The sequence below is a fragment of the Zonotrichia leucophrys genome, chromosome 14 (assembly GCF_028769735.1).
Source record: "Zonotrichia leucophrys gambelii isolate GWCS_2022_RI chromosome 14, RI_Zleu_2.0, whole genome shotgun sequence".
NCBI classification, from domain to species: domain Eukaryota; kingdom Metazoa; phylum Chordata; class Aves; order Passeriformes; family Passerellidae; genus Zonotrichia; species Zonotrichia leucophrys.
Genome location: NC_088184.1, coordinates 6518255 through 6529525, shown reverse-complemented (window position 1 = coordinate 6529525; position 11271 = coordinate 6518255). Strand labels below are relative to the sequence as shown.

General features: G+C 44.6%; 1 protein-coding gene across 1 annotated transcript; it reads left to right on the top strand.

The window, feature by feature from the left end:
* Window positions 1–2882: 2882 nt before the first annotated feature.
* LITAF (lipopolysaccharide induced TNF factor) lies at window positions 2883–10667 on the top strand. Its single transcript, XM_064726282.1, has 4 exons — window positions 2883–3026; window positions 6986–7165; window positions 7552–7708; window positions 8019–10667. Exons 2-4 carry the CDS (start codon window positions 6988–6990, stop codon window positions 8125–8127), a joined length of 444 nt encoding a protein of 147 aa, XP_064582352.1. The 5' UTR covers window positions 2883–3026; window positions 6986–6987; the 3' UTR covers window positions 8128–10667.
* The last annotated feature ends 604 nt before the right edge of the window (window positions 10668–11271 follow it).

Genomic DNA, 11271 nt, shown 5'->3' with positions numbered 1-11271 from the left:
CCATCTTAGATAGTGGGGAGGAAGGCACTTTCTCAGTTGCATGCTGGTGGATGTTTCATAGCTAAATGAGGGATAATGAGGATTTCAGTTACCTTTCGTCAGGCTGAGTGAGGATTAATGGTTGAATCAAAAGCAGAACAGAGATGTGACACTTCAGTATTGCTTCCTCCTCCACTCAGCTGAGGCAGCAGTAAAGGTCATCCGACCTTAGCTTGATCACCTTCATTCCCATCAACATTTTACAACTGCACATCACCATCACAGAATCATAGAACAGTGTGGGTTGGAAGGGACCTTTAAATATCATTTAAAGTCCAAGGCCCCTGCAATGAGCAGAAACATCTTTCAGTAGACCACGTTGCTCAGAGCCCTGTCCAACCTGGCCTTGAATGTTTCCAGGGGCATCCACCACCTCTCTGGGCAAACTGTGACAATGGTTTACCACCCACATTATAAAAGTCTCCTTTTTTAATATCTAATCTATTCTAAACTGACACCTCCTTCCATTTAAAATCGTAATATCTTTTCCTGTTGCAACAGGCCCTGCTAAAGTTTGTCTCCAATTTTCTTATAGGTCCCCTTCAAGTACTGAAAGGAGCAGTAAAGTCAGTCTGAAGCTTTCTCCAGACCGAACATCTCCAGCTCTCCCAGCCTGTCTCCACAGCACAGGTGCTGCAGCCCTTGGCACATCTTCATGGCCACCTCTGGATTTGCTTCAGCAGCTCCACGCCCTTGTTCTGCTGGGGGCCACAGACCTGGATGCAGCCCTGCAGGTGGAGTTTCATGAGAGTGGAGCAGAGAGACAGAATCCCCTTCCTTGACCTGCTGGCCACACATCTCCTCACAGGACTGGATTTCTACTGCTAATACAGCCTGCTGTGTGTGGATAAGGGGGCTGAGGCCCTGTCTCCACACCATGTGTGAGTACACTCTCTGCTTCACTGAGGCACTGGGCTGGGAGCTCTACACTTTAGCCCAGACACCATGAAAGGCTTAAGCCTCCCTCAAGTCAGGTGTAATGTAAGCAAGTGCCTCAGCTCATCCTTGCCCAAGCAGCCTCATCAATTCTCCACAGCAAACCTGCCAATTTTCCACAAGCTTGTCACTGAGAATCAGGAATAAAACTCCTTAACACCAATGTAGTATTAAGAGGCAGGGCTTTACTTTTGGTACCTGATGGACAGGATAACTCTGTCTAAGGTGCACGCTTGGCTCAAGGTGGTACAAGTGTTCATTAGCAAGGATATACATATTCCCCAGGAAAGTGATATAATTTGTTACTTTAGGTGGCCACAGAGCCCATTGCCTGTGTTGGGCCGATTTGTTCCACTGAGCACTACACAACATTCCATTAATTGTGACTTCTGTGTAATTGTCCACACACTCCCAAGTGCTGTGGTGGCCTGGTCAGCCACAGGCTGGCTAAAGCTGATGCTTCTTTCACCCAGTGTCATCCAGCAAAAGGACAGAATTAGCAGATGGTGAGCAGGGTGAGAAGGAGGCTGGATAGTGAAAGGAAATACACTCACCAGTAAATGGATGCCAACTGCCTACTTGGACATTTGGGGGAAACAGTAGTAGGGCAAAAAGGAGAAATGTTACTGGGGTCCCCAAGGAGGAGCATGGGCAAAACACAACACATGAGAGAGCATGGCAGCTGGAGTAAGAAGGCTTTCAGTTGAAGGCCATGCCTTATTTCACCCTGGGAGATGTGTTCAGTCATTGCTTCTCTCTTTTGTGGCTCCTAAGCTGCTCATAGCCACCTGGGGAAGGGGATTTAGTTAGTAAGAGAACAATTATTCCAACTTTAGTTAATCCAGGCCAACAAAGCCCAAATTACTCAGGTTCTGCTCCTGAGAAAAAGAATATATTATGTGATTTCTTGGTAATGGAGTAAATTTATTCACCTCTAAGTCTAGTTCTAATCTCAGTACTGGTAAACCACACTCCTCTCCCTAAATCGGGGGGACGGAGCATTCATGCCCTCAATACTCTCAACCTCTGATGACATCCCCAAGCACCCATACTTGCAAGTGAATCAATAGATTACTGTGACTGCAGAGCTTCCTGTTGGGTTTATCATCACTTTGGGTAAACTTCCTTCATCCTATAAAACCTGACTCCTTGCTCCAGGATAGATATGAAGTTTTAAGTGTGTTCCTTAGGGCAAGGTTCAAGAAGATACTTAAATACAGAACTAGGACTTTCACGGATTTTAGATGTTTTCAGCCAAAAGGCCTTATGAACTGTCCCTGCTGATAACCCACAGGGGTTAGTTATTAAGTCTCTTCAGTCCAAGGTAGATTCACACAAACCAGCATGTGAAGCAGTCCCTTTTGAAGCCCGTTTAGGGATCTGGCCATAATTTACTTTTGTGTTATCCTGGAGCTGGATAGAGGAAGGATTGACATACTCTTGTGTTTTCCAAAGACTGAATCCAATTCAATTGCTTGTAAAGGCACTACGTAAAATCACTGAATCTCGAACTTGAAAGTTTTGTTGACCATTTTATGTGTTCTTGTATGTTGTCTGAAATATCTGATCTGGTAAGGTAAAGGGCACTGCAGAATTAGTGAAGTGATTTCCTTGCAGTGTTACTGAACGTGGTGCTCGGCTGCTCTGCTGATGGGGCAGTTGAAGATTACTGGTTTAATGTGAGCGAGCTCTCGGCGAAAGTCGCGGAGTTCCCGATGGCCGTGACTGCGAAACGCGCCAGGAGTGCCTGTACCTCCACAGGCTTTCCCCGTTCCCGTCCTGCCAGACACGCCGCTCCGGGAGCCGATGGCTGGGGGGAAGCGGCCGAAGCGGCTCCGGAGCAGGGCCCGGCCGGGGCCAGCGGAGCGCCCTCCCGAGCAACCCCCGCGGCGCCTGCTCTAGGGGGAAGGGGAGGAGGAAACGCGGGTGGGGACGGGACGGGACGGGACGGGACAAGCCAAGCCAAGCCAAGCCCTGCTGACGGTGGGCGCGCCCGGACGAGCGGAGACGAGCGGAGAGGCCAGGAGGGCTGGCGGGCACGGCTGGGCACGGTAAGGGCTGCCCGGAGCCTGGCGGGGCGGCGGCAGGGCAGGGCAGAGCGGGGCGCCGGGGGGGCTTTGCTGCTCCGCCGGGGCCGCTCCCGGGCCCGAACGCTGCCCTCCCCGGGCCGCTCCCAGTGCTCCGGTGCTCCGGCCCGGCTGCGGGGAGGGGGAGAAGCCGCGGCTCTGAGACTGGTCCCGCCCCGCGAGAGCCCCCGGGGCACCGAGGGCAGGCTGGGGCTTCGCGGGGCAGCGGTGTCCCGAGCGGCGCGGTCCCGGTCCCGGTTCCGCCGGGAGAGGCCGTGGGCGGGGGCCGAGCGAGGCCGGAGTTTCGCTTTCCCGAGTGTGGCAGGCGGAAGGTGGCCCTTTCCTTAGGGAATGCTCTCGGGATCCGCGCGGCAGCAGCTCCTCTCGGAGCGGCCCTCCCTGCCCCGGGGAGGGGGTTACTCACAGGATGAAGCCACTCACAGGATTATTCCAAAACTTGACTACTTGATAAAAGTAATACTCTGGCCTCTGAAATCGCTGCTGCCGGCGGAACACACCGTGCTTCTTCTTTTACTTTTATTTCTACTTTTACTACTATACTTCGCCAGTATAGAATTCAATGTGACCACAGTGCCGTTGGTTCTTCCTGAAATAATATGTCAGAATTTTTTTTTGTTGTGATTACTGGATTTTATTCTCTCACAAATGCCTGGGAAATTTAAACAACTTTGAGATAGTATTTCTCAGCAGGTTGATAAACTTGGAAGTTGCCCAGAGTTCACACAAAGTTGGTGGTCCAAGAAGGTGCTGTGTTAGGGCTTTGCACTGCATAACTCCGAGTGCTCTGATAAACCTGGATATCCTGCTGGCTTGTTAAAAGCTTCAACCTGCATTTCATTCTCGGTGTTGCTGACCAGTTGCTGTCTTAGACGTTGATGTGCAGGGAGCCCTCAAAACCACCCCTGTTGTTAGAGGGCAGCTTGGGATTTCTAGTGAAGAGGACTGCATAGGAATTGTTTAATTTAAGGATTAAATTGTGCTAAATTTTAGCAAGAGATTAAGGGAAAGGCATCAACAGATTTGTTTGGCAGACTAGGTTAGGATAGCTGTAATTGTAAGCAGCTCTTTACTAGAGGGGTTTTTGGTTGGTTGGTTTTTTACATATTGAGGAGAGAGGTGGGCTGTTATCTTCTTTTTGTCTTGTCCCCAGCCTAATTTTCAAGACCTGGAGTGTGAAACACACTTGCATATTTGCACTGACTGTATGAAGTGATGGTTCAAATATCTCTTCAGAGTTGACATTTAAAGCAGAAAGGACATTAGAAAAATGAAATTGAAAAGCTGAAGTTGTGGTTTCATCTACAATATTCAGTAATTTGAAGAGGCTTTTTTGTAGTCCCAATGTCATCTTGATGTTTATTAGAAATTTTTGTTTAGATAGATAACTTCAAGGAATTCATACATGGTTTTAGTTTTTTACCATTCACTGTAGTACTTTTTACATGTTATTTGTGCTACAGATTTGAAACTTTAAAAAAAAAAAGGGATTCCACAAAGTGCTGTGAGGACCTGAAACCTGTTCATGTTTGCCTACAGAAATAGAAAAAAAAAGTGAAAGTGCAGAAAAAGCGCCGTGATCTCTTTTAAACTGCAATGGTTGTTCAAAACCATTTGGTGGTAAGAAATGAACATGCAATGTAATTTAAAATAAGTAAATATCAAGACTTGAAGTGTTCATGCTGGAAGTTATATAACTTTGAAATCTGTGAAAAGGTGTCATTCAATTTCTTACAACTTGTTTGTCAGTGCAGCAGAGCTGAGCAGCTGAAGTAGCTGTGCCAGACCCCGCCTGGCAACTGAGCACCACACAGCTGCTCACTCACTGCACCCCTGAAGAAACTGGATGGCTGTGAGAAAACTCATGGGTTGAGATAAGAACTGTTACACTGAAATAAAATAATAAGAAAAGTAATAATTTAATAGCTGTAATGAAGAGGAAGCTAACAGAGGGAAATACAATCCAGCAAGTGAAGCAAATGAGAGCAATTGCTCACCAGCAACCAACCATTGCCCAGCCAGTCCCTGAGTAGTATTTCTCTCCCAAAAACCTTCCTGTTTTTATTGCTGAGTGTGATGCTCTATGGTGTGGAATATCCCTTTGGTCAGCTGTTCTGGCAGTGTCCCCTCCTGGCTTCCTGTACACCCCCAGCCAGCACCAGCACACCAAGTGGGGCCAGTAGATTGTGATTTGGCTCTGTAGGTTAGTCACAAGGAGAAAACTTCTCTTTTCTAAAGAAATCAGAAGATGTGTTTTTTAAGGGTATAGCTGTGAAATACTTGTTGCTACAAAAACTTACAGAGTTTCAACATCTTGGACTGCTGTCCTGTTTCCTCTTCATTCTGCCAAAGCTGCAGTGTGAGTATGAGAAAAGTGGGAAGGAGCAATGTTTGTCCAGGCTTACCACAATTACTGCTCCAGCACCTGTAGGCATATCTGTTCTTCTGTACACCTCCTGGCCATAGGGTTACTGTAATACCCACACTTGACTGAGTACACAATTCCCTTTGTAATACACCTTTCCACATTTCTGCTAAATCTGCTGGGAAGACTGTGGGACTCCTGAAATTTATAAATATTGGTGTTTGCTGGTGTATCCCCATGCCTCCAGTGCAGCTGATTAGTCCTGTGTAACCTGGAAGAGTGAACAAACCTGTGACAAGTTCTTTATGGAAGTGTTTATAGACTTCACTGAAATCCTGATGAAAGCTGTATTGTGTGAGGAAGGTAATCACCAGTATTCCAGGGACTTTTCCATGCTCTGGGAGAGTGGAAGGGCTTGTGTCATTGTTGGGGACTTGTGTGCTGTGTCTCACCCAAGCTTTGTGTGCATGGAGTGACACCAGTCCTAAACAGACACACCCAGAATTCTTTTTCTTGGTCATGTTGTCTTTTGAACCTGCAGATTGCATCAGTGCAATTTCCCTTATTTATTCACAGTAGTGCTGTGGGTAATTGGAGCTCCTATATAACTTTCATAGCACCACAGAGTTAATATTCCACATACAGCTCGCTTTCCCAGACAGTACTGAGTGAAAAGACATGCATATGTACAGAGGGATCATGTGTGCAGCAGCAGAATGGAGTGTGGCTCTTGGAGAGCTGTCTGATGGTCCTTAGGGGGAAAGGGAGGTGCTTGGTCAGCATTGATGCCATGAGACCTTGTTCCACATGGTGGGCAGGCTACAGGAGGTGGGGAGGTGGGGAGGAGGAGAGGAAGCCTGCATTGAACCCGCAGTAGTTTCTTGGCGGCAGTCAGCATTCCTGTCCTCTGCAACAAAATAACAATTGGTGGAGGAAAGTTTGCCCTACAAACTCATTAAAACATTGCTAAGAAGCAAAAATGGCAAGGGTAGATATAGTAGATATATTTGACAGTTATAGAAGCTTTGAGTTCAGTTGGACATGCTTAATTGTTTGGGTTTCTTTTTCCTTTAATACAATTACTTCTTCTTTCAAATTACAGCAGAGGTAAATAGTATTTTTAAAATATTGAAGTTTTACCACAAACCAGGCTTACATTGGTTAGCAACTACCGTGTGGCCTATCATACTGTTCTGTTTTTCAGGAGAACAAGAGAGATTAGAAATAGTGTTCTTGGAGAATTATGAGACTTAGATTGTTTAGTATATTAATAAAGCCCCACGTCCCTGCTTTAGTATTTTTAATTTATAAAGGAAGAATTGGTGTTGAGTCAAAGTGTAAAAAATTCCCAGTGAAAAGGAATTGGGTACTAGGCAACAACAGTGAAATCAAGATTAACATTTAATACTATCAGAAACAAATACCAGCCAATTAATTTTATGCTGGTAAAAGTTCCTTTTAATTTAGTTATCTTCTTGCTGTTGATTTGAGCCTTATTATTTGTCAATTGCCATTAATAAATAATACCTTCTGTTATGATTTTCTCTCTTTGATGTTTTAGATATGTCTGCTGCAAGTGCCAAACCTGTGCCATCTGCACCACCTTCTTATGAGGAAGCTGTAGGAATCAATGTGAACTATCCTCGCCCCTATCCCATCCCTGGCCCTGGACAGAGGCCAGATGGGAAGGGAACGAACCTTCCCCCACACAGGGGACAGCCTCCACCAGCAAGTAACCCCAGTAAGCCTCCAGAACTCTTCTGTACCTCATGTCAAGGTGGTGTCAAAGTGGTTGTATAATAGGTGTTGTTAGAAGATGAAAAATTGTGGTTTGCAGGTGTTCAACACCTGCCAAAAATACTTTTGAAGAGAGTAAGATTAATCTTTTCTTGTGGATCCCTCAGTGTGCAGTGATATCAGTAACATCATTTGGCTTTCTGCAATTTTTAGTGCAGCTTTATTTTAAGACAGTGTATTTCTGCATTAGGAAATGCCATGGTTATTTCTGTCATTGTGTATTTCATTGTTCTGAGCCCTGAATATTTCAGTTGTACCTGGTTTAGAGGAAGTTGATTGCTACTCTTTTTTCCTGTTCCTCATGGAGTAACCAGCCATTTCTCTGCTCAGTTACTGTTCAGACGGTGTACGTGCAGCAGCCAGTAATGTTCTATGACCGCCCAGTTCAGATGGTCTGCCCTTCCTGTAACCAGATGATAGTAACACGTCTCTCGTATGGCTCTGGAGCTTTGACCTGGCTGTCATGTGGTGGCCTCTGCCTGCTGGGGTAAGTCAACTCCAATTTGTACTTTTACCTTGACTTTTTTTAGCTCTAACATAGAGCTAAACAGAGCTCTCAGCTTTTCTTTCTCTGTGTGGGACCTGAGCCTTCAATTAGCCTACATCTGCATCTGTTTCCTACCGGACCTTAAGGCAGTTCTGGAACATTTCAGTAATGGACTCCATAGCCATGTGTGTTCTTCCCAAAGCTTATGGCTTATCAGTTTTACTGATTGCTTTTGAACAAAATACATTTTACCTTCCTGTGTGTATAAAAAGTGGTAAAGCAGTGTTTTTCTCTTTTTTTGCCTTTGCAGGTGTATAGCAGGCTGCTGCTTAATTCCCTTCTGCATTGATGCCCTAAAGGATGTGGATCACACCTGTCCGAAATGCAGTGCTCTTGTTGGCTCTTACAAACGTTTATAGCCAGTGTTTATACATTGATTGATGAAGTTGTTTAGCACCTCTACAAGCCCTCTCTGAAGCTTTATGGAGACTTTCCATTTTTCTGTGCATCCTGTCACTGGAAACAAATAAAAAGTAATGTTTATCGCTAGATGGTTTGAATACACAATTGCTTGAGAGGAGGAGTCTCACTTAGGTCTGTGAAAAGCATACCTAATCTGTATGGGCCACTCAGTCCAGCACCAATGGAGAGCAATGGAGTGTTTCCCTTTTTGCTTAATACAGAACAGGTTGGTGATATTCTTCAGTTAATCTTGTCTGAGGCATGATGCACATTGTGCTTCCATTGAGACTGTAAAGTCTCAGCACAGAACAAGAGGAGGACAGGACGACATGTATGGAGAACTATTTAGGCTCATGCTTTGGCAGCAGCACTGCTTACGAACTTGGGGGAGTTGCCTCAGAGACAGGTGCTCCTCTTTGAAAAAAGAAATCCTGTGTTGTCATCTTTTCATGACCACTAGAATTAATTTTAAAACTTTTGTAGTTTGAAGAGAAACAAACCAAACCAAACCAAAGGCTTCTTCCTTCTTGGAGGTAGCTTTTCCAAATGGACGATTCAGGTGGTTGTGCAAAAATAGTGAATGAATCTAGTGTCTGAATTTCCTTGCCAGTTTCAAGTCTAGTCATGTCTCTAATCTGAAGTAAAGATGTTCATATAGAAGTGGTTTTTGTTAGGCTGGAGGCTTTCTTACTGCTGATTGAAAGTCTGTGAAGTGTTTTCTTCATGCCAGTGGAAATGCTCAGAGAGCCTTGGTTAGAGCATTGGAAAACTTCCTTGTACATTTACGTAAGTCAGCTGATTGACCATAAACAAACCTCAGCCTTATCTTAAGGCTCAAATTCCACCTGAAACACATAAATAAAACATCCAGGCTTTTAGTTGTTGATCTGCTCATTAATTATTGTTTCTTTATCAAGAAGGTAAAATGTGTGTTAAGGAGTTTCTCTGATTTTTCTAAATTAAATAAAAGATGAGATCTGTTTTTAGAAACTTAAGCTGGATATGCTTATTTAAGATGATAATCACAAAAAATTTGGGAATGAGGCTCTGAAGGTTGAAGTAATTTCTGTGTCATAAGCAACTGGATCAAACAACATTTTGATGCATATTACAGAACCAAATCACAAAATCAGCTGGGTTAGAAAAGGCCTTTGAGATCCTTATATCCAACCTGTGTCCTAATGCCACCTTATCAACCAGACTGTGGTGCTGAATACCACACACAATCTTTTCTGAAATACCTCCAGGGACAGTGACTCCACCATCTCCCTGGGCAGCCCATTCCAACATCTGATTACCCTTTCTGGAAAAATCTTCTTCCTAATGTCCAACCTAAATGATACCTGTCCAGAAAAGGCAGACAGGTGTTTAAACAAGGCTGTGTTGGTAACACTGTATTAATACCTGTAAAAGTAAAATGCTAAAATAAATACAAATAAAAATACTGCATTTACTCTTCTTGCCAAATGTGCCTTCTGTATATATTTGGTGTAAATTAGTTTTTCAAAAGTCTTTCAACACTTTATGTTTGAAATCCAGTAATTTTGTAGATCATGTACAATCTCTAGGCCTTGTCTTAATTAGGTTTTGTAAACTGATGCTGCTTGTGAGCCCGTCTGCAAGTGATTTAAGAGCTTCCTTGTGTATTTGGAAAAGGTTTCTGGTCTCCTCATGCCATAAGAATGTACATCAGGAGCTACTCACTGGCAAGAGGATGATGGAGATAAAAAGCTGGTGGTTTTGTAGCTTTCCATGCTGATGATGTGGTACCAACAAGTGCTTTTGTCTGCTGGTGCATCCCCATAGTGCACTCTGTGTTCCTGAAGGGCTTGGGTGATGCTGCATTGAATTTTCTGTTCTGGTGACCTGAGCAAGTCCTGTGCCTTACTGGGTGTCGCAGAAAATGTGCTTCTTGTCAGTTTATTGTCAGAGTAAGACAGAATAAATGAAGCTCGCAGTGTTTCCAAAATTGGGATTTGCTTGCATGGTATGAAGGATTTTAAATTCTTTTAGTACCTTGTCCGTCTGGTCTGGATAATCCTGCTATATATTCATTTGGTAAGTCTTCCAATTGTTATTACCTTAGCTCCCCTTTTCTCTTCAAAGTGATGATTGGAAAATCTGAGGTGGTGGCACCAGAATGCAAAACACCAAAAAAAAAGATTTATGTGGACAGTCCATTGATTCTCTTTAAGTTCCTTGTATGGATTGAGAATAGGACACACAATGTTGGCAGCTCTTCCTTCCAATTCAGCATTCTGCAAGGCTTTCTGCTGCCCTTCTGTAGTTGTTTCCTTAAATGCAAAGTGTGTTTGTTCTCTTGTGTATGGAATAATCTACAGACTGTGCCAAAGTAACCTGCTTTGTTAAACCTACCTTGGACAAACAAATGCAGGATATAACTTGCTTTGTGTGAAAGCACTTTGTGTTTGATTATGTTGAAATTACTGTTTATTTTTAAAACTGACTCTATTTAAAATAAAAGCTTTGTCTTTCTATCTAGTGCTTGTAATTGAAAACTTATAATATTTGGAATGTTTCCAAACACATGGATTGCTGAAATGTTAAAAGAAGAAATGTAATTACAGGGAGAAATTTTTCAGAGTCTCACCTGGGCCAAGTCTCTGATAAATGGCACCGTCTGCCTTGCAGGCCAACTGTCCCACACAGAGCCACACTGAAAATGTGTTGTTTTCCTGCAACCCGGGCCCTAGAAATATTTTTTCAATTAAAACTTTTGGGTAAAACTTTCACTTGCAATGCTGAGATTGCAAGCTGAGAAGGAAAGGTCCTTCCTGAGACTCCTTTCCTCAGGCCCCCCAGCTCCCTCAGCTGTTGCTCATCAGTTTTGATGAGGAGCACGGCTGCACGTCTCTGGTCACGCCGCAGCAGCTCGATGTCTTTGTAGCGAGAGGCCCTAACTGGACACCGGACTGGAGGTGCAGCCATCCCTGACTCTTTCGCTCTGCCCGCCCTCGCCCCGGCTGTGCCCCGGGCTCCTCGGTGCTCGGAGGCCGAGTTAGGGGCCGGTCCGCCGGGGAGCAGCCGCTGCCAGAGCCCTGGGGCGGACAGGTGGCCCCTCCATCTCAACTTCGGCTGGG

Excerpts from the sequence above, each read along its gene's own strand:
- LITAF (XM_064726282.1), top strand. The coding sequence starts at position 6,988 with ATGTCTGCTGCAAGTGCCAAACCTGTGCCATCTGCACCACCTTCTTAT. Across the intron at positions 7,166-7,551 it reads TCCACCAGCAAGTAACCCCA|TTACTGTTCAGACGGTGTAC; the intron begins GTAAGCCTCCAG and ends TTCTCTGCTCAG. Across the intron at positions 7,709-8,018 it reads GGTGGCCTCTGCCTGCTGGG|GTGTATAGCAGGCTGCTGCT; the intron begins GTAAGTCAACTC and ends TTGCCTTTGCAG.